Below are 23,497 nucleotides of genomic sequence, written 5' to 3'. Positions count from 1 at the left end.
TGAGGGAGGGTGCATTACGTATCTAAAGATACCCTTTCCACTTGACAACTTATGATAATTTTCCCTTTTATAACTTCCAAATTAAATAGAATAAATAAACGGGGATTATATAAAAAATGAGGGAAAATGAGGAGCCGGAATACTATTGTAACTCAATTTGTCCAAAAAGTGAGTTACAATGATTTTCCTATCAGGTGTCCGCGGTCATAAAGTTTCAAGTGATTTCACGGACCTAGTGATAATCTCCATTCTAAGCCTTTTTTTATTCGCAGGGACAACGCCTTACGGCTACCACCACATGGAGGGTGAGTGGAATGGTTATGTTGGTTTCACCGGTCTTACGGCCCAATGTCGACACTCGGGAGTATAGCATCATCCGAGCGAGCATTAGACCGAGTCCGTAACCCCTGCATACCCTAGACCGGCATACCAACCAAAACCCGCGGTGGCTTCCTTCAAGGCATACGGGACGGCCCCGGGGTATCTTGTTGCACCAAGATTTCTCGAAATCGTCGCTACCCATTCTAAAGACTGATAATTAAAAAAAAACTAATTTTCTTACATCTATTTCGTTTGAAAATTATTTTTAGCATTAGAGTCGCATATATTAATTTATCAAAAAAAAAAGACTTATAATAATAATAAATAAATGAACGTATAAAATCAAAATTGCTAATAATATTCAAAGTAAAAAACTGACCTTGGACACGTTTTTTTTGTCCGCATTTATACGTGCGGTTGTTTGGCGACGTCAATATATAAGCTACTTGCGGATGTCTGCGTTTATATCTGTTCAAATCATTTTCGAAAACAGAAGTAAACATGGCTGTTGGCAAAATTGTGATCCTTCTTGTGAGCGCCATAGTTTTGGCTGATGCTTACTTTGGTGAGTAATATTGATATTTTTTTATTATTATTTCCATATGCTGATATTTGTTGTTTTATAAATTTCCAATAAGAAAAATAAAAGACAAGACCGTATCGATAACTTGTAGGAAAATAATTGTAAATTATTAAATAAATAATAATAATTATTATTATTATAGTAGCTAAAATAAAAATTGATAAATTATATTTATATAAAAACTTTCATGGGCGTAATCGCTTTGAAAATTATGAATTACAGGATATAATTATTGGGTAATAATAATTATTATGTTCGATAATAGTTATAATTATAACCTGTAATTAAAATTTTTCTAAATAATTATTTCCATTAAAATTTTATATGACTTTTGATAAATAATTAATTCATTGTGTTTATTAAGTATTTTTAGTAAACCGTATTTATTGAGTACGAACAAAATTGCGTGTAATCAAAGCTACTTTACACACCTTTAGTACCGTGTACCTGCCAAAGCCACTGTAGCCCAAACTTCATAATGGCCCATCGTTGTTACCTGTGTTGGGAGCATGCGCTAACAAACTTTCAGCTTTTATAAAATAACGAAGGTCTGGGGTTCACGGGCTCTTGCTCTAATACCTAATATCTAAGCGCAAATTATTGAATAGAATATCAATAAATTCTTTAATATAAATTTCATAATTGAATTCATACAAGATGGCAGAAAATTGATATTTCGTAACAATGCAATTTTTATAAGCTCAGACTGTCAAAATGTCAATAAGAGGGGATATGTAGAAGGCAATATTGCACAATCATTAAAAAAAAACATATCTCACTCACATATTATACAGAGTCGCCTTGATGATGCATTACTAAATGAAATCCCGCCCATATCTCTTGAAAATAACACTTTACAATCAGTTAGTTACTCGAACCGTAGATGTAAAATAAAAAAGTGTAAGTTTCGAACAAAATAAATATAAAATAAAATTAATTTTTATTTTACACGTTTTGCAATTACTACTGCTCTAAGAGTATTCATCGCAGCGGCAACATCATGGAATTGGGATTTTTGGTTAAAATATTTGTTATTGGTATTTTTGGCACAATGTTAGTAGAGGTTCAAGACGAATATATGGCTTTATTTATTAAATAAAAGTAAAATTATAATACTATTAATATTATAAAAAATAAATATCTCAAAGTGTCTATTATCTAGGTCTTCTATTTAAGAGCATTCCGAAAACCTTAACCTTATAATGTAAGCACGCAGCGGCGAGCATTCTCCATGGCGTTTTAAAAATACTTTTTTATTGATTTTCCGCTTGTGCCATTTGTAAAAATATTACGAAAAATACTGATAAACGTTAATTTATATTTAACTAGTATGTTGTTATAATATAAATTAAATTCAGAAAAAAAAATCTAAATAATAATTAAATGGAAAAAAAGCTTGTCACACCGTTGAAATTGTCAGTAGGAATAAAGAAAAAAAATAAATAACAAAAATAAAACAGGGAAAAAATATGCTTGACAAACCTATAGAATTATCAGTACAAAGGAAGATTCAATCGTAATCTTCCGCACGGTATTGCACATACACATTAAACTAGCTTGTTAATATTTTACATACACAATATATTTTTTTTCTTAGCCCTTCACAACTAAGGATGCAAAAAGAATACAGCTCAGTCTATCATCAGCCAGATATATCATCTAGCTCGAAGTTTTAAACAGTAAAATCTTAAATAACTTAGCGTTTACCTATGGTATTTACTCTTTTGCGGATAGAAACGTAAATCTAATAAAAATGCTCTAAAAGATTCACAGCAAAATAAAACAGAATGGCAAACTATAATATATAAAAGGGTTAATAAGATATAATTATATTTATTACGAATACTAAGCATTCTTATATCCAACTTAATCATTATTTTATTTCTACCATTAATACTACATTCCTACACAAAAGGCGTGCAAAAACATTGTTAATTCTTAGCATCTCCTCCCAATACGCGTAATTTTAATTTGCAACCAATATTATAAAATAGATTATTTAATAAGGAATATTTTGGTAGTTTAATATTTACGAAAAGCCAAGAAATGATATTTTAAATAAAATTATTCGTAAATCTTTGTATACTCTCTCCCGTAACTTGGGTGTCGTAGATGTACAGAACGAATTCTCAAGGCCGTTTGCTTTGGGAAATGCCATTAAGTCTTATGATGTTCTTAAAAAAACTTTAGTGGAAATTATGGTTGGAAACAGTGCGTTTAAAATTCCAAAAAAAATCTTTACCGTTGCAATACTTAAAAGTTGCGTAAATCTAAAAAAAAACATCCATCAAGAAGTGATTCAAGACGCTGACGTAGTGATTTAAAATATTTATGCATAAATAAACAAAAATAGATACTAAAATGAATAAATTAAGATTCGTGAACATAAATGACCTATGTAATAAATATTTTTTATTGTCATAACTTTAGCATAAAACCCATCCTCATTTGTAATCAACACGATTTATTTTTATATTAATAAATCGTGTCGCTCTTGCATCTAAAATAGTTTTTAATTGTTTTAATATATTCAATTATATTTTTTCAGTGTCGCCTTGTAAAAAATGCAACCACAAAGACAGTGAATGCTTGAAAAACTACTTTCGGTCAGTAGTGTGGGAGGTTGCTAAAATGGATACCCAAACCTCGGCATCCCGAAACTGGACTCCGTTGTGATCAAAAACTACGCTGCATCAGTACCCGGATGGCTCGATCTCGAATTGGTTGAAGGTGTCGGCCAAGGCTTGAGGTCTTGCGTAGTTGACAAATTTTGGTTAGTATGCAAACTTACTTTTCATATTTTTATTACATATAAAACAATTTTAAGTTGATATTAGTTAAAAATACCATTAAATCTGATTACATGAATGCGAAAATGTGTGAATATGTCTGATGTTTAAATGTTTATTATTATAGTATTTATTTGGATGAAATTTGGCACACAGATAGAACATGTTCTGTAGAATATAGGCTAGGTACTTTTTTCCCCAGTAATTTGTTCCGTGGGAAATATTAGAATTTTCAATCAGATGGCGCTGGCGTCGTACAGATGGAACTATAGATCGTTACAGTAATTTAGGGATTGTTGCAGCGGGAAAGGCCTTTCACACAAACGAAGCTGCGAGCAACACCTAGTTGGAAAAAGGAAATAATTATTAATTTAATTTATAATCTCATTAACCGTACATTAATTTGATATAAAAAAAACACACACATACCATTACACACACAGTTTGTACATCTCCGGTCTCGTTTGCAATCGTCGTCTTAACACGTTTGTATCCTAACATACTATGCATATTCCAGAGTTCTACAATTAATGTCTTTGCATAATTTTTTCTTAAGTTTTCGCTAATGTTAGAACACTGAAATAAAATTATTCAAAGTCATCAAAACGTCGGGAGAAAATTGCAATTCAAAAAACGGCGATAAAATCCGTAAATAGTTTTATTTCAATTAATAATAATAATATCAGCCCTATATTATGTACTGTCCCACTGTTGGACACGGGCCTCCTCTACTACTGAGAGGGATTAGGCCTTAGTCCACCACGCTGGCCTAGTGCGGATTGGTAGACTTCACGCACCTTCGAAATTCCTATAGAGAACTTCTCAGATGTGCAGGTTTCCTCACGATGTTTTCCTTCACCGTTAAAGCGAACAATAAATTAACAAATAATACACACATGATTTTAGAAAAGTCAGAGGTGTGTGCCCTTGGGATTTGAACCTGCGGACATTCGTCTCGGCAGTCCGTTCCACAACCAACTAGGCTATCGCAGCTATTTCAATTAATGCCTTTGTTTAAATAATAGAATTTCTCCCATATTTCAGGTTGGACTTTGACAAACGCTACGGAGCCGTAGAAGTTGTATGCGACGGCAGCATCAACGGTCATTACAAACTTTACTCCAACAGTTCCTTAATCAGAAACTTATTGGACGGTGACTTAATCTGCGGAGAGGGCAACGGTGGAGTCAAAGTTGGTAAGTATTATGGAAAATGAAAATATTTTGTAGACCATACAAACTAATGTACTATGAAAGTTTAACTCGTAGCGAATAGCATCGACATTAAATCATAAAGATATTGTTGTCAAATAATTTAAAATGTATGTGTTTTTATTGTTATGGTATTGAGTTTTGGGATCCTTTCGAAGTTTTACGAAACAATAATTAACTTGCAATCAGTTCAGTTTAACATCAAGCAATACAGCAAATATACTTTAGAAATCCATACCACACTTTAATAGATACTGATTTTTCCAGATAATCTTCAGAGGAGTACTCATTCTAAGATTTCATATTAATCAATTCTTTTTGCTGGCAGAAAAATTGAAGCTGTCATACGATTTCCTCTTCAATGTTGAAAGGCGTGGAAATGATAACTTCCTTAACCTGAACTTCGAAAACTCTAAAGTTGGCGTTGAAATTTTGCAAGGAATCAGCTTTACTGCCGACACCCTTTACTTAGGCCAACTGGAAGCTAGTAAGTCAATATTAATATTTTATTCATGTTGCGTTACTTTAATGTAGCGGGATATTTTTAACTCCCTCTCTTTCTATATTTTTCTAAAGAAAGCAAGTTCATAAAAATAAAAATAATGAAAGAAAGAAGGAGAGAGATATTGTGAGATATGCTGTTTAAAAATACTTTTTGTAACAGAAAAAGCTGCGGGCAAAACCTAGTCAATCATAAATTCTTACTATATCATTATTATTTTTAGATAGGGTCAAGCACTTCTGTCTATTTGGGGCTTACAATGTATTACCTACCTTTATTCATATGTATTGATAGCTAATGTAGATAATTTAATAACATCTTATATGATTAGTTGTAGGTCTGATCACAATAATACTGAATAGTTCAGTCCATCTTCTTCAATGGTGTAAATTCAACCTAGGCTAACTAAATAAGGACAGAACAGTCCTTAAGTCTCACTAGTTACTAGTCGTTTAATCTTGTTTAATTTATGGTTATCATGAACTCTGTGGGTAATCTTTGGTTTTATCTAAGGCAAATTAAATTATGAAGCTCTCTATGTGTATCGGAAAACCTAACATGCTGAAACGAGCTCAATTGGTTTTAAAACATAAAATGGTCCATAATTTTACTGTCGGGCGGAATAAGGTTTAGTTTTGAATAATTTGATCAAGTGCAATGTCATGCAACGCAGTTCTTTGTAATTTAAAGTTCTAGGCAGTCGTTACTCATACAGGCGAGCTACTTGCTCGTCTCGTCATTCAATTCAATAAAAAATGAAACCGGTCGACTCAGTTATAAATAATAAATTACCAAAGAAGATTTTTCACCGTATATCGGGTGTGCGCTATTCTACGGAAAGCACAATACTTGCGAATATTCCACCAACAAATGCGATAACGACTACACAGAAATCATATAAACATCATTACTGCCTTAATGTTTTATCAAAAGGTGTTACACATTAATTTGAACTAGAGAAATTGCAAGAAGAAATGCAAAAGTACAAGAAACCATACTAATCTTCTTTTTCTCTTCAGGTGACCTTATCCTCGGTGTTGTGAACCAATACTGGAAGATGATTTTGAAGGCGACTGGAGTCTCTGTCCTCGATGGATTCTTCAAATATGTCTTTGACTTAACACAGAAATACTTTAACAACGTCCCTGTTAGCGATTACATCGATGACGACGTCTCGTACTTCATTAGTAACAAATATTATTGAACTTAGAAAATTCTGAAGAATACCAATGTTGTAAAACTTACTGTACTCCTAGCACGAATATTGACCATATAAATATAATTTAAATTAGTTTTGATTACGATTAAGTACATTTTGTATGGAAATTTGAACAGTGCCTGAGACCGCATTAGGAGCTAAAGTAATAAATTATGTAGTTAAAACAGTTTGTGTCAAAATGTATGATGATCTTTTTTTTTTACATAAAATAGAGACTGTTGAGAATGAATTAAACATTAACTTGCTCAATACGAATATTTGACGCACTTCTTTGTAATTCATGTTACGAGTACAATAAGTTCAGCTTTGAGTAGTATAAATTCTATGTTATTTCTAATACATTTTTATAGGCATTAGAAAATGTTCCTTAATTAGTTGAAAGTGAAATATAATGTTTTACTTTTTCGATGTAAGACTTTTCTTTATACTATCGTATGCTTCAAAACCTGTTTTGAATTAAAATAAGACGATGAAGGAACATAATAATTTAATTCTGTCTGCTTTTGTGATATCTACAATCGACTCTATTTTTAGTACGTCAGAAGGAAATATTCTTTCTTTTGTTATAAAATTCTTGATTATAAAAAGCAGTCTAACCTAACCTAAACCTAGCAAATTTTAAATAATTTCATGCTATAACCATTGTTTTGCTTTCACAACATGAATGGCCACATAGTAAATACAATGTGTAAAGTACTCAGTGTCATAATAATTTTCTATAACGAGTGGGTGGTAAACAACGGAGCAATTTGCTTTGAAATTGCATAGAACTCCGCTGTTGTTTACTTCTGAAGTCAATGAGTTGGTATAAAGAGGTAATACTAAAATTAGTGTAATAGATTTAATTACATCAAGATATTTATAATTCACAAGCGGCGACAGCTTAGTTGGTTGTGGAACGGACTGCCGAGACGAATGTCCGCAGGTTTAAAACCCAAGGGCACACACCTCTCACTTTTCTAAAATTATGTGTGTATTCTTTGTGACTTATCGCTTGCTTTAACGGTGAAGGAAAACATCGTGAGGAAACCTGCACACCTGAGAAGCTCTCTATAGGAATTTCGAAGGTGTGTGAAGTCTACCAATCCGCACTAGGCCAGCGTGGTGGACTGAGGCCTAATCCCTCTCAGTAGTAGAGGAGGCCCGTGCCCAACAGTGGGACAGTATATAATACAGGGTTGATATTATTATAATTATTGTTATTATACATTTATGATTCTGAGGATCACTTAGATTAGTTCAAAAGTTTTAACGAATTCGATGTATTTTTTCTTCTTAATACGGGCACGACAAAGTGACCTTACTGTATGTGATGGTAAGTGGGTTGGAGTCCAATAGATTGTCGACTGACGAGAGATGATTACCCCTCGGTAGTCGACACAATTATGCCGGCCTGTTAGAACCGTATATACACAGGCTGATCTCAGAATGCGACCCACTTACGTAGGCATATCTTTTACTTCTAATTTCTTATTTTACCTTCTTAAAATTATCAACGTACCCAATTTTTTTCTAGCTGTGTCAGTGTTTATAGTCGGTTATGACTATTTATCATTTCATGACCTTTGTATTCCTTTGAAGAAAGGAAATAAAACCTAACAACAAACATAATTGTTATTAGAAAAACTAGCTAATGTTATTCTTTTAAACTTTCCAATTGCTTGTAATTGATTTAATGGAATCCAAAAGTTAACAGAACTTTTCTTATATAAAAAAAATATTTGTTTTCGGCTTAAAAAGAATAGAACTAGATCAATGTAAATTTATAGAAAACTAAAATGATGTGGCATATTTGCCAATACTTTTCGTACTGAACCTAAGGATGCCGGTGGCTGATAATCCATCCTAGCCCTTCCCAAATCGTTACGTAAAAGACTAATAACATTTTAAGCTAATCATTACATGAACTTCCTCTTAGTATTTTTATTCAGAAGTATAAAATACTATTTATACATCAGTTTACTGAATTAGAAGACATAAGTGTACTAACTGATACTGAGACACGGTGAGTTCATTCTGCGAAGATCGAACCACCAACAGCTAAAATTTAAAAAGTTGTATATTTGTAAAATGTAGGTAGATATTGTAAGTTTGACTTTGCGGATTTGACCTCAGTCCCCCCGTGACCACGAAGGCTGCAAGTCTTCGAAACGTCGCGTCGGGAGAAAACTAAAATATTAAAACCGCGATAAAATCCGAAAAATAGTTTAATTTTATTGTCTAACATTCGCGTGAAGATAAGAAATCATTACTTGATACTGTTTAAATTACCAATGTAGACATTGTATTGTCTTTTGTACGAATAAGTTGAGGGTTTATTTACTATACTTATTGTATATCTACAAATAAGTTGAGGATTTATGAAATGCATAATACGTCCGCTGATTTTTTCTCCCAGTCTATTGCTCCGTGATATAAGCACGGATGTGAGTAACTCGTTCGTTAATATTTAAATTGGATAGAAAAGTTCACTAAAATATCCGAGTCGAATAAAAAAAAAAACAAAAAAACTATTAAAATTCTCATTATAATATGTCTGTTTAGCAGCAGACAAATTAATACGTATAATAAAACAGCAATAGCCAATATGTCCGTAAATTGAAAAAAAGTGATAAAAAGGAACAAGGTGACAAAAGAAGACCAAAAACAACTGAGTATGATATCAACCTTTTTTCTATTCTGCCCCAATACTCAGCAGGTACTTTCTCTACTACTTAGATGGTTTGGCCTTAGTCCACCACACTGACCTAATGCGAGTTGGCAGATTTTACATACCATCAAAATTATGATGGAGAACTTCTCAGGTATGCAGGTTTCCTCACGATGTTCCCCTTCACTGTTACAGTAAACGACAATCAAAGAATAGGTACACATATAGCTTTATTGGTTTGGACGTCCAGACACTCGTCTCGACAGTCCGTTTCACTCTCAACTAGGCTAAATGTTAATTTACTTTTAAGCGTCTTTGCGTCAATATCATAGTTTAATATCATTAATTTCAGTATTATTTCCTTGCAATATAGCACTGGACATTTTTAATCTGCGACGATTTTCATGTATGTTCTATGTCGAGTGGACTCTCAGTTTCATCTTCAAGAGGATGTTTTCTGAAATGTGTTTTTGTTACACTCCGTAATCTTTTTTGCACGAAATTTTTTGCTTTCGTTTCCTTCGGTATATTTTGTTATAAAAATATTCTATTAAATTTTTGTGTATACCGGCTATACCAATAATGCCTACTTAATTGTAGGTAGACAATTAATTGCAACATGGCATTTTGTTAACATTTTGTTTTGAACTCTAACATTTTTATTTGTGTATCGATACCTGATCAAGGATGAATATTTGTGATTCGAAGTTCAAACAAAAACTTAAGTTCCGACGTTTGTCCCTCTATCTGAATGCATTTTTACAAAACTTGGCTAATTGTTAAGCCCATATCCTCATTTTAACAATAATCTTATTTTTGAAAATTTAATTTAATTGTCACTCATTTAGAACTTAACGTTTTTATATAAATTGACGTAATCTAGGAAATAATTCGTCTAGTTACTGAACTTCCAGAACTAAGTGACTGATACATACAATGTATGCAATATATACCTACAATAGACAGATAATACAAATAAAGACGATAATTACACGAGTTGTAGTTTACATAGTACTTGAACAAAAACTTTACTAGTTGATAATAAAATTATTTTACTAAGATGTGTTTATATAAAATTGAAGACTATCTGCTGACTGCTTCTGAGTTAATGTTCATGCATCAAATACAGATGGTTGAATGAATTTTAATCATAAATCCAGTAACTAAATAAGAGCATGGGGTTTCAAAACATGCAGACAAACGGCTGAATAAAATTAGATCAGAAATCCAGAAACCGTATAAGATGAATAGGCTTTCAAAATATATTTCCATGCAGATGGAGTCGCGGACATAAGTAGTGTTCAGAGCCATTTTTTTATCTAAGTCTAACCTGTCCACCTAGTTTTAAAAGTACCTATTTATAAACAATAAAGTTGGACATAAAAAAAATCAATCGATAAACAAAACAAGTACTGATTTATTCCAAACTCGTTTACTTCTTAAATTCAATATAGCGATATAATCAAGCAAAAAATATAGGTGGATAGAAATATACCATTTCATTGCCTATTTCATTCGTTTGGCTAAGCAACATTTCAAGTTTATTTAGTTATAAATATTTAGATGTAATCAAGTCAATCAATTTTTGTTGTAACAAACAAATGTGTCATCTAATGGCAATTAATTAAATGTCACAACCGCTTGTGAATTTTCAGTATACCAGATAAATTGTAAATGTAGATGCATTTTGAAGTTGTGCGACAAAGAACTGCAGTACTGAGGTAAATAGGGATGTGTTTTGGATAAATACAAGTGCTAAACAATTACTGTATTTGAGTCTGATATTCTAATCGACGCATTCCCTTATGCTTTCGACTAAACTGGACAAACAGTGAAGTGTATGAACGTTGTAAGGTTCAAAATTCTGCTCCCGCTTAACATGCAAATTTGTAAAATTATGTCTTTACAGTTTACAATCGGTATATATAACCTTTTTGATAGGGATGACCAATTGATTCCAGATATTCATGCTGATTGTATCAAAATTTATGACTTATTTTAAGTTGATGACTACTTTCAGAACTATATTAAGTTATTTGAAATTGTGATCGCAATAGTGGTTAATGATTTTAGACTATAGGGCACGAAGAAATTTAGAATATTGGTTTGATGTAAATAAAAACAAATAATGAATACGATTGAGTTACTGAGGCAAACAAGTTATAAATCGTCTCATTTTGGTAACCTTGTAACATAGTCTATATAAATGATATATTTTTAACGAACCTACAAATTGATTCTATTTGCAAAAGACCGAAACGTGAAATATGCGTGGGTATTTATTCGCTTTCAAATCAAAAATTTGCTTTAAATTTCCGTTCAAATGTCAAATTTGCCGGTATGTAGTCGATTTGTCATGTAATAACTCGTTGATTAATTTCATGTTCAGCTCGAGATGTATCATCATTAATTAATGTTTTCTTTGCGACTGTACACGAGACTTTGTTAAAGACGAGACGAGTATAATTGCAGTGTTTGATATAGCATTACGACCCTTGTGTTTATACCATTTCAGCACGTGACATCTATTATGTTAAAAGACCACAATTAAATTAAATGTACCTTCTTGAACATACGTAATGTTAGTATGATATTACAAAACAATTCATAACAGATAATTTCGCTGGATATTCGACCTTAATGCAACTAAATCCACTGCCCATTAGAGTAAATATTCATGCAACCATAAATTTTGTTCATAAACGACGGTGTTTATTTGTTATGCATTGCCGGTTTAGTACGTACAAAGCGGACAGGTTTCAAACATAGCAGTCCATGGATATGGAAAATAGCGATAAAGTAGTGGAAAATACTAAATGCAGTTTCCACGCGTGCTCTTGTATACACGTGTTGACGTGAAATTGATGGGTGTGTACTTCCTTAATGAAGACTCTGGAAACATGTAATTTTAAAGTTTGTTTATAAAATGCTGAACTACACTGTGGAGTGCAGTTACGCAGCGTACGAGCGCCATTCATACCGTGAATTTAAAATGTTGCATTTTTTGTTATTTGTGTTAGGCACGCTGAGTAATGTCGTGTCAATGAGTCTCCGTAAGTTTTTTTAATTAACTATTTACCCTATGTTTTTGTTTAAAAATGAAGGGACGACCTGGCCGCTCGCTTGGTGCAAAGTACTGCGCTTATTCCAACATAATTTTAAATAGTAATAATACGGAATTGGCGGAAGGATATCAAAAGTATTTTCTAACTAATTACTGGTTCCTATGGCGACCTTGTTGCGTATATGAAATGCTTTATCTTGACGCAATGGCTTGTTTCGACGAATTTGTAGTCCAACCGGTGTGAATACTTCAGTCGATCGGCGCGAAATGAAACGCCTCTAGTCGATCGGCATCATTATATTTGGTCTAATCTATCTTGTGTAGAAAGAACATCGGTTTAGTTATTTTGCCCTTTATGTTATTATCGTAAAAATCACTTTAAGACCCCGCATCCGAAGAACCGAGGCAGCCATGTCAGGTTTACTTGCCTGATATAGATATTTTGTTCTGCTAGTATAAAAAAAATTAACAACAAATTACTTATAATAGGTACTGTCTATTTATTTGTATCTTTTTTAGCTGAATACATAAACTCATGTTCAAGAAACGATCCTAATTTGAACGAATGTGCTCTGAAATCAGCGAGGGAGTCTATTCATCGGTTCTCTTTGGGAGATCCGAGTAGAGGCCTCCCCCCACTAGATCCATTGTACGTTGAGAAGATGATCGTGTATGTACCCAACGAGAGTGGCTTCAAGGTTGTTTTCAAAGACAATAATTTTACGGGACTTTCCGATCTGAAGATGGAAGATCTTCGGTAAGCTATGAATACTTTTAAATACTTTAACTGCTCAGCAACGACTTTCTCCAACATTTTGGAATTTAGATAAACTTTTTTTATTTTTGGTTATGCAGGTTTCTATGTAGTTAGAGTTATAATGCAATATTGTTTATAATGTGCAATTCATCATCTCAGTAGTTGAGAGGCCTTTACCCAGCATTGGTATAGTATATAAACAGGGTTTAATGACCATGCATGGGCTGCTTTGACCGGGATAATTTACTACCTCGTGAAAAGTGACGTAAAGTGATATTGTCCTGTTGTGTTTCGTAGTGACTGAGATTTCTGGGACAAACTAGGCCCAGCTCCCCTAATCCATATAAGTTTTCTTTTAGAGGGTTACGGACTTGTGACGCTTTTGAAAATAAGATTTTTTTAATGGTTTTTTTTTTAGTTACATTATAAAATATATTTAGGTAATTATGTTTAATATATCAACAAATTTCGTGAGGAATCAAAATAGTGTAAAAAGAGGACCGATTGAAACTGGTTTGAATGATTTATAATGCTTTTTGTTTTTATTTTAAAAAATATAATATTTTATATACAGTCAGCCGCAAAAGTAGCTGAACAAATTTAAAATTTTCAAACAGCTTTAAACTATTGTGTCCTTTTCTACAATCGTTTTCTCTTCAATAATAGAAAATTGAAAAGTTATAAAATAAAGTCCCCGTCGCTAGTATCTGTATGTCTGTCTAAATGCGTTAAACTAAAAATCTATCGAACTAATTTCGATCAATTGGATACGGAGAAAAGTTGGAGACTACGGAAAAACATAGGCTAATTTTAATTTCGGGAAAATATATAGCGAGACTTTTATCCTAAAAAAACTCCAGGAGAAGTCGCTAGCAAAAGCTATTTTTATATAAAGGAAAAAATATTTAGTCTGAAATAAAGGTTTTTATAATTTAGAAATCGTTCAGCTAATTGTGTAGCTGACTGTACATAGATAAGCAATAACATTGTTTTTTATGGTAGATAATTTATAGTAAACAAGCCAGTTTTGACATCAAACACCTAATTAGGAAACAACTTACACAATACTAATGGAAAATCATGTTTTATATATTTTGCTTGGGAAAAGTATGAATTACCGTCTTCCATAGATGCGCCCTTGCAAATAGAGGTTTGAGGTATATATCTCATATCTATTATGTCCTATAAGTACTTGCTATAGCATTTATAGTTAAGATCCTTCCTTGAAAAAGAGGCCTTGACCATTAATTTCATATACGGCGGACACTTTAAAAAATCAATTATAAAAGGTCTTTTAAAAAAAAACCTACGAAAATATTAAAATTAAACTATTTTTCGGATTTTATCGCGGTGTTAATATTTTAGTTTTCTCCCGACGTTTCGATGACTTTACAGCCTCCGTGGTCACAGGGGGAACATCGAAACCAAATTATTAAAACCGCGATAAAATCCAAAAATAGTTTAATTTTAATGGCCAACATTCGCGTAAATATAAGAAATCATTACTACGGAAATATTTCTTATTAAACTATCCATCTAATAGTAATGGTAATGTAAAATTAGATTGATGTGTACTTTAAAAGGATTTGCAGGAAATTAATAATTTAAGTGGCATTCTCATTATGAAATAAATGAAATAATATCCACATTATAAAAAAAAAAAAAACAATCAACGTAAAAATACAAAAATATAACAGTTATTCGAACCCTGAGAGTTACAAAATTCAGTTACCTGATTTGTGACGGGACGACGTTTGTCAGGTCAACTAGTACTATATAAGAAACGATTGCTAATAAATAATGTATTAAAATTATAACAACAACTAGACACACAATATAAAATATCGCAAACTAAAGGGGAAATGTTTTCGCTAATCCCCCTTCGGATATGACAAAGTAAATTCGGTGAATATCTAGATCCATTAGCATTTATTAAGCTGCGTGCTTACAGAAATGGTACGGCCATGCTGGCCGTACCATTTCATCATTAATTATAATTAGTTTCCTATACAGTTGACTAACAGTACTATTATGAATAATTTACATAATTCTAACAATTATGAATAGGTTTTTAATGTTTCTCTAATAATATAGATTATCTTAAGCCCTTGTAGGGCCAACCCATCATTTTCATTCCAGAAATAGGGCTGGTTCGAAAGTCGTCAAAAGAATAATGTAAGAGTAAATCGTTTTACTGTTTCATTTGCAACTCCGTCCACTTATATGCACGCATTCACTCCTTTTGTTCCCTATGGATTAGGCAGTAGCATACGTCTTACCAAGCGAACCTAGATTTTATTTACATTGTTAAAATTATGAGAATAATATTAAGTGATAAAAACAGAAAGTTAATTGAAAAAACCGGCCAAATGCGAGTTGGAGTCGTGCACCGAGGGTTCTGTACAAACGTGTAGGTAAGGTATCTAAGTATATTACTTCAAACTTAACTTTGCTGTTCGATCCTTAGACACGGTCATTGCATCAACCGCAAATAATAAGTGTGTAAATTCGTTTTTTTTCTTATTAAAGTACTTATAAGGGTTTTTAGATTTTTCCTTTACATGTGCTGTAAGACATTTTTCAAAAAAATATATTATTCTAGGTCAATAGGAAGTGTCCATATAAGAGTCAGTCAAGTCAGCCAGTCTATAAGAATATTTTGATTTCCTTTTGAAACCGCAAAATATGCGTAAAACAACATTTTTTTTTTTCATTTTTTGGTCGCGATAACTTAAATGTTTGATTTTTTGGCAGCTGAAAGTGATTCTATAAGGCATTGATTTTCAATGTAGGGGGCGCACCCTTTAAGGAGGCAACATGTAAAAGGAACGCGAGCCCGTAAACAAACGCAATTTTGACAATTTCTATCCCTCGGGAGTCGGAAATAGTATCTTCTTTTTTCTGAACAAAATGTACCCTTATATTCTGTTCTGTTCCCCTGATAATGTAGGTATATACACAATTTTGAATTGATCGGTTGAGCAATTAAGGCGTGAAAGTGTAACAAAAAAAAATATTTTTTATAATATTAGGTCACTGGATGAAGCCCAGGCGCCCTCTGCCTTACATCGAAGCTAAAGTGTGCGTGAGTTTTTCTATTAAAGGGAGTAGGGTGGTGTGGCAAAAATACATTAGGAACTCCCGCTATTAGGTACGGAACCCTGAAAACTAAAATAACAATCTCAATAAAGAATATTTTCACAGTAAATTAATTGAAATTATCAACTAGTTTATTAAATTTAAAAAATCTGCTCTACTTTTTATGTCTACAGTAGCTTCTATAATGAACTATGTGCGACTAACGATGGCATGACTTACGGACAATTAGCTACGGTCGGCCGATTAATTACGAATAATTTTATAAAGGCGCTTTAAGTTAAAGGCCACTGAAATAATTAGGCGCAGGGCGATGATTCTCCGCGAACAAAAGGCGTAATGGTGTGAAAAACCGACGCCATGATCGGGGCAATGTTTTCAAATAATTTTGAGAATTTTGGCGAAGATAAGACGGGTTTTTGAAGTTTTTTTACAGATATGTTTGGAAGGTTGTAACTTTGTTCATAATTTTTAATCATATTCTGGCTTTTGTGTATTATTATTTTAGGCTACTTTAGATCGGGTTTCTCTTTATTTAATTGTTTATGTATTTTTTACAAAATGATAGAAATTGAGGGATATATTATACACCAAATATTTTTTTGAACGCAATCAATTTCAACGCAACTGCGGTCTTCTTTTGCTTTTCCCTTGCCTTAGTATGAAAATATGTTCCCGGTTAGAGAATAGGCTCATATCATAGTTTTTCGAATTCTCTAGATATACCTCGGTGACACGGATTAAATTTACTCAGTTTTTCTGACAATCCCTAGACCTCATCTATTCAGTTGATTAGAAACGGACGGACAGGAATGCTTCGAGATGAAAGTGTATCAGAGCGGACAAGCGAACGAGTATTGTTATTGGATGAGTTCAATTTCTGTATCATTTTTTGTTTATTTAGTTTTATTTTCTGTTAGAACGAAGCAGCGGTAGCGAAATGCAAAGGAATGTCGAGACAAATGTCGTAGGTTGGAAATTCATTTAAAGGCACATAAGAATTTCCAATATAACATATCTTTCGCTACGACGATAAAGAAAATATCGTAAAGAAATTTGTGCACGTTAAAATGTGTCAAGTCTGCTATAGGAAGAATTCGTCTAAAAAGCTTAATCTTTCCTTTATGTTACAATAGACCCGTACCTAGATTTATAGCAAAAATAATAATATAATGATTTCTTATGTTTACGCGAATGTTAGACATTGAAGTTAAACTATTTTTCGCATGTAGGTAGATATTGTAACTTTGACTTTGCGAATGACCAACACCTCAGGCCCCCTGGGACCACGAGGCTGCAAAGTCTTCGAAATGTTGGGGAAAATTAAAATGAAAATACCGTGATAAAATCCGAATAATAATTTAATTTTAAAGTAGTAGTTATTAGTAGTCAGTCTCCGTTGCTACCTAAAAATCTATGGAACAGTACATTATATAGAGGCGATATTGCAATCGTTTAATCCTATATTATCGAGTACAAAGCGACACTAGCCTAATTGGAAGTGGAACGACCTGCCCGGACGAATGCCGCAGGTTTATAACCAATGGTACGCACCTTTGACTTTTCTAAATGATGTGTGTATTCTATGTAAATTAACGTTTGCTTGAACGGCGTAGGATAACATCGTGAAGAAACCTGCATTCCTGAGAAATTCTCTATAGGTATTTTGAAGGTATATGAAGTTTACCAATCTGCAGTAGGATATTTTAGTGAATTAAGACCTAAACTCTCAGCAGTAGAGAAGGCAAGGGCCCAGCAATGGGACGATAATACGAGGCTGATATTATTTAGGAAAATAAGAAGTAACTAAAAATTGTTTATTGATGACAGCTTCGCGTTCTTGATACAAAAAATACCTTCTTAGTTCACTATACGATTATATACGAATTAAAAAAAAAATGTTAATTTAATTTCCAGGATTAACAAACAGAAGACTTATATTTTATAATAGCGAAGCATTTTCATGAGCCGTAGGATGTTCACCAGTGAACATGGGCCTTCCTCAAAGATTGACCTATTGGAAACGACCCGCATCCTCCTGAGAATTTATTTTATTATAGCGAAGCATGATGCTAAAATTTTTTTAGAGCTCCTGGGGGCCTCAATCCATACAAGCTTAATTATACAATTTATATCATGCATGTAGATTGTAAACAAACAAGTTTAACTAGTATTTGTAAAAGAACATAGCAACAGAAATATGTATAGTCCAATACATGTAATGTAGGCATGGTACGGTGATTGAACTTTTATGTTAAGTATTTGTTTTTTGCAGATTTGATCTTGACAAGAAGCTGATTATAGCCGAAGCATTGGTAAACTTAGACGTTGAAAATACATACGAATTGAGCGGAAAAGTTTTTATAGTACCAATTACGTCTAATGGAGATTCTTCAATAAAATTGAGTAAGTTGCTTTTCTAGTTTGATTTTGTAAAAAAATTATAAGTATATATTTATATTTATTTGTTTAGGGTTTATATGTTCAAGTATATAATTTATACGTGGACCCCAAATTAAACCCACTGAGTCTCATGGTAAGTGGAGTGAGATCTAATAAAATGTCGACTGACGGATGATAATTTGCTCTCGATAGTCAACACAATTATGGCGGCCTGTTGGACTCGAAAATCCATAGGCTGATCCCGGAACGCGACGTACTTACGTGAGCCACTATGACGGATATAAAATATATCCCACCACCAGCAATTTATGCGACAATCGATCAAACTAACGCAGTTTATAATAATAATGATATCTATATTTCGTTTACTTGACTTTTATGAGTTTCTTTTAAAAGAATATTTTAAAAATATTATATAAATTTTATACGTGAAAAACGGATAACATCCACTGTTATTTATTTCAATGTGCAAGTGAATTGAGAAAATTTATATGACTGCCAGCGAAAAAGAATTTATATTTATTTTTAAAATTTGGCGGCGCGAACCAACAAAACTTAATTAAGGAATTTAACGATTTTTCCTTTTCGGTGCATGATTTAATTTATTTCAGAGAATACAATGCTTCATATAAAATTTTGGTACGAGCATGTGGAGGGACCCGACGGTAATATTCATTGGAAAATCTATAAACACGACATAAAATACGACGTTGGAAGGGCAATATTCCGATTGGAGAATTTGTTAAACGACAAGAATTTAGGTTGGTATTGTTTTTATTACCCTTTGCTAAATTATTAAATTGTTTACATTTTGATATACTTTAGGGCGAATTACAATTTTCGTGGATAGTGCACCAAACAAGTACAATAAAAGTATAGTAAGTATGAGAACGTTTTTAGGGCTTCGGGTCGCCTTGGCAGAATTGCACACCAGAATAGGCGTCATTAGGGAGTGTAAGGTAAACTAGGTCTTTTTTCTTTTTTTTATTGCTTTGAATGACGAGACGGGCTTGCCATCGCCTGATGATAAGCGAGGCGACCGCCCATCATATGAGAGACCTACCACCAGTATTTCAGTAGAATAACAGTACACAACCGTCATAAGACAGTACATAACGATTAGTAACAACAGTACATTGTTAATCATTCTAAATACAATAATTCAAATAATATTATGATGTCAGTTAACATAATATAAAGAGAGTTTGTGTTTGCCTATGCAATCTCAACAGACGTTGTTACTTAATACTGGGGATAGCATTGATTTTTTTAAGCAAATGGCGACGAAATATCTGCGTTCTTCTTTTTGTATCTCGGTGTTTATTACCTATTACGAAAATTGCATGAATGTATACGCACTATGATTTGGGATGTTAAAGACATAATATTTTCACAAACATCAATTTCTTTACTATCTCAATATTTCTATAAAAGTTTAACTTATACTATACGTAATATACATTAAAGCGTCAGGTATTAATGAAAATAGCAACTAAAATCTTACGAATTGCTGTATTTAGAATGTAATTGATTCTACAATACGAAATAGAAATGTTTAATAATATCAGCCCTGTATTATATACTTGCCCACTGCTGAGCACAGGCCTCCTCTACTACTAGGAGGCCTAGTGCGGATTGGTAGACTACACACACCTTCGAAATTCCCATAGAGAACTTCTCAGATGTGCAGGTTTCCTCACGATGTTTTCCTTCACCGTCAAAGCGAACGATAAATTCACAAAGAATACACACATGATTTTAGAAAAGTCAGAGGTGTGTGCCCTTGGGATTTGAACCTGCGGACATTCGTCTCGGCAGTCCGTTCCACACCCAACTAGGCTATCGCCGCTTTTTTGAAATAGAAATGTTTACCTGGCATGAAAATCATATTCTATATTTTATAAATATACCTCAGAGAGTACTGATGATGTGTGCTTTCTAAACAAAAATTGCCGTAGTTTTATGATTGATTGTACCGCCGGGGGCGTTTCGAGGACCGATAACAGTAAAATAGAACAATTTATGAGCAGAAAGTTGCTATATCCGCAGACAAATGGTCTGTTTGTGCCATGAGATTTTCGACGACTGGCAATAAGTTACTACGGCTATAATTGCTATTTGGTGAAGTTAATCACTTTCGAATCTTCACCTCGAAAACAGAAGGTTCAATTTCCAAAGGAAATTCTTTGAGATTCAATATTTTTGGCTACAGATTGAAGGGTGAAGCAGCCTGTAAGGCTACAGAATTAACTTTATCAGGTTATGAGATAGGAATTTTCGAAATGTCACTCGTCTTTCTACTCATGAACTTATACCAATTTTTAGTTTCTACCTAAAAGAATGTTGGTGTTTCATTGAAAGCTTTATCCCTTATTTTAATTCCATAGATGATAGTTTTCTAAAAATGTCTTCTAAATGGTGCCTTGCGTCATTTTAGAAATATTTGTAAAATAATACGTTTTTCTAGACCCAACAGTTTCGACTGTGCGTTTACCGCGAGTCAGAATCTTCTTTCATATACCTACGTAAATCAGCAATAAAGGAAGTTTAGTGTTATGAAAATACACATAACTAGAGCATCATGCTTACACCCGTATTCGTCAACAGCAATGAAGGTACACGTACAGAGTGCGCGCGAACGCATAGTCTCTAAAATTGCATAATTTTCTTTGGATTTATTTAGCTTCGTTTATCCGACCGTTAACTGAAGTAACGTTGTATCTCAATATAAGCCAATCACAGCGTCCCTGTGCCTACGCACGGTGAAGGCTGTCATACCGCAAGCAATTAGAAACTAATGTCGAACCGTATTTATTATTATTGCTCCGTACTTAGGTAAGTAACGATTTTGAATGCGGTCTTTACACCTCATGAAAAACAGTTGTAATAAATCAATTATAGAATAGTTATTAAAATGAAAGTAATTTCCGGATTTTATTGCGGTTTTTTTATATTATTATTTTCTCCCGATATTTCAAAGATTTTGCAGCTTTCATGAGTCGAGAGAGCCTCCGCGTAATCATGAAGGTTGCAAAGAAAAAAAAGCCGCTACAAAATCCGGAAAATAGTCTTTATTTGAATGTCTAACATTTGTGTAAACATAAACATTAAACAATCATTTCAATGACATTGAAATATAAAATTTGATCTTAACTAGATAAAGTTTAAATAAATACGGCATGTAACTTTAATTACATTTTTGTAATAATAAATCAGTTATTCATTATTCATTTAAATTTTTTATACAAATATCTGGTTTTGTTGCCGCATTATATTCATTCTCAGTTTAGTTTTGTTTGTAATAATAACCATAGGTTAATGACCTGAGGCCATAGCAAAGATGTTTTATACAATCGTTATCGCTAACGGTATGTATGAGAATGACATATCCTAATGATAGATTTATCAATAGCATATGACATTCAAATACGTTTTTTCGGTTTTTATATTAACGTTAACAATTTAGTTATTTTTTTATTAGTAAGGCATTTACGACCCTTTGTATAAAGACGATAAATGCTTAGGTTTTGGATACGAAGTGTGAATTTTTCCTTCAAGTTATGTTGCGTTATTTCACCCAATTTACAGTTCGAGCATCTAAAGCGTTTTCACACTAGTCCGATGTGTTTGTATAAACCGGCCCTTACCAGGCTAACCAATGTGGACTCAGGTTAAAAAAATATCCAATCGGAAGAGGAATGGTGTACCTTGTATTATATTTAAATTCCGCATAGTTACACATATAGTAGATATGTTTTATCCCAAATTCATTCAAAATTCAAAATTCATTTTATCCCAAATACACGGTATTAACATATTTTATCGTCTTTAGGCAACAAAATCTCCACTCTGTAACAATGTATAGTTACCAGTCTCATCAACTCATAAATTAACATTAAATATAATGTCATTATGCTGATCGTCATACCATACTTGGGCTTCATTTTACTTATTATCAACTTTGCTTTTAGTAAAATGTATTAACTTTGTTAACAGGTGATCAGATCAACAGAATACTTAACGAGATGTGGCGACAAATCGTCGCCGACGTCGGGCCTACGATATGTCGCTCCCTTAGCTCAGCCGTTGTGGAAAATTTAGGAGTCCTCCTCTCACAAGTATCTTACGACGAATTGATGCCGGAATAAATATAAATATAAATTAGCCTACTCGACTTTTTTATCACTTTTTATTATAAATTAATAATTCAACAGCACAAATGTCAAGGCGCTGGTCCCGAAGCGAAAATACGCGTCTTTTAATTATATTTACATATAAAAGTGAAATATTATATGTAAATTTAGTACTGTATACCTCGACTATATAAACGGATAGGAGAATCTATGGCAACACTGCGCGTGAGCTTGTCGTCACCATTTCGCGTGTGAACTTGGTGAAGCAAGCGCGTTACCGCCATAGTCTTTATGGGCTTTTAAAAAAAATCTGTCATCAAATATTGTACTTAGAAAAAAAACTGAGTGAATTTCATCGTAAAAAAAAATAGTCACAGAAAAAAATCTTAAAATATGATTAAAAATATACCGCAAATCTTTGGATGAATTGAGCTACATGCTGCAATATAACTTACGCATTACAGTAGAGTTAAGTAAAGCAGCCTAGATGACGCCGGAATTTCTGGAGGCCTGGACGCCTTTTCTTATTCCCGTATCTTCCCTTTAGATATTTTAGTGATATGAGCTACAAATAAATAAATTAACGACCACCGTACACAAGATATTAAAACCCGCCATAGGTGGCTGCCGATGGGAAGTCTCGTCAGTCGACATTCTATTGGACCCCACTCCACTTACCATCAGGTATAGTGGGGACACCTTGCCGTGTCCATAAAAAAAATATATAACGGATGTATGTTGGATATATTTGATGTTCCATGGTATCTCT

At 33.1% G+C, this 23,497-nt stretch overlaps 2 protein-coding genes across 2 annotated transcripts; both read left to right on the top strand.

Moving 5' to 3' along the window:
• Positions 1-116: 116 nt before the first annotated feature.
• Positions 117-6,610, top strand: LOC115441972. Its single transcript, XM_037440511.1, has 7 exons — positions 117-168; positions 273-305; positions 815-886; positions 3,539-3,677; positions 4,738-4,889; positions 5,233-5,391; positions 6,426-6,610. The coding sequence occupies exons 1-7, from the start codon at positions 117-119 to the stop codon at positions 6,608-6,610; spliced, it is 792 nt and encodes a 263-aa protein (XP_037296408.1).
• A 5,606-nt stretch (positions 6,611-12,216) lies between these two features.
• LOC115441964 (circadian clock-controlled protein daywake) lies at positions 12,217-22,764 on the top strand. The gene is made up of 5 exons (XM_030166899.2): positions 12,217-12,328; positions 12,859-13,096; positions 18,468-18,598; positions 19,207-19,356; positions 22,592-22,764. The coding sequence occupies exons 1-5, from the start codon at positions 12,268-12,270 to the stop codon at positions 22,741-22,743; spliced, it is 732 nt and encodes a 243-aa protein (XP_030022759.2). The 5' UTR covers positions 12,217-12,267; the 3' UTR covers positions 22,744-22,764.
• Positions 22,765-23,497: the final 733 nt, after the last annotated feature.

Source organism: Manduca sexta, chromosome 19 (genome assembly GCF_014839805.1).
Source record: "Manduca sexta isolate Smith_Timp_Sample1 chromosome 19, JHU_Msex_v1.0, whole genome shotgun sequence".
Lineage (NCBI taxonomy): Eukaryota > Metazoa > Arthropoda > Insecta > Lepidoptera > Sphingidae > Manduca > Manduca sexta.
Note: the sequence above shows the minus strand (reverse complement) of the source record. Positions and strands in the feature narration are given on the sequence as shown.

Bases quoted from the DNA above. Each gene is read 5' to 3' on its own strand.
- LOC115441972 (XM_037440511.1), top strand. From the start codon at position 117: ATGAGGGAAAATGAGGAGCCGGAATACTATTGTAACTCAATTTGTCCA. The intron at 3,678-4,737 runs GTTAGTATGCAA...CCCATATTTCAG, and splicing joins TGCGTAGTTGACAAATTTTG to GTTGGACTTTGACAAACGCT. The intron at 5,392-6,425 runs GTAAGTCAATAT...TTTTCTCTTCAG, and splicing joins CTTAGGCCAACTGGAAGCTA to GTGACCTTATCCTCGGTGTT.
- LOC115441964 (XM_030166899.2), top strand. From the start codon at position 12,268: ATGTTGCATTTTTTGTTATTTGTGTTAGGCACGCTGAGTAATGTCGTG. The intron at 12,329-12,858 runs GTAAGTTTTTTT...TATCTTTTTTAG, and splicing joins TGTCGTGTCAATGAGTCTCC to CTGAATACATAAACTCATGT. The intron at 18,599-19,206 runs GTAAGTTGCTTT...AATTTATTTCAG, and splicing joins AGATTCTTCAATAAAATTGA to AGAATACAATGCTTCATATA.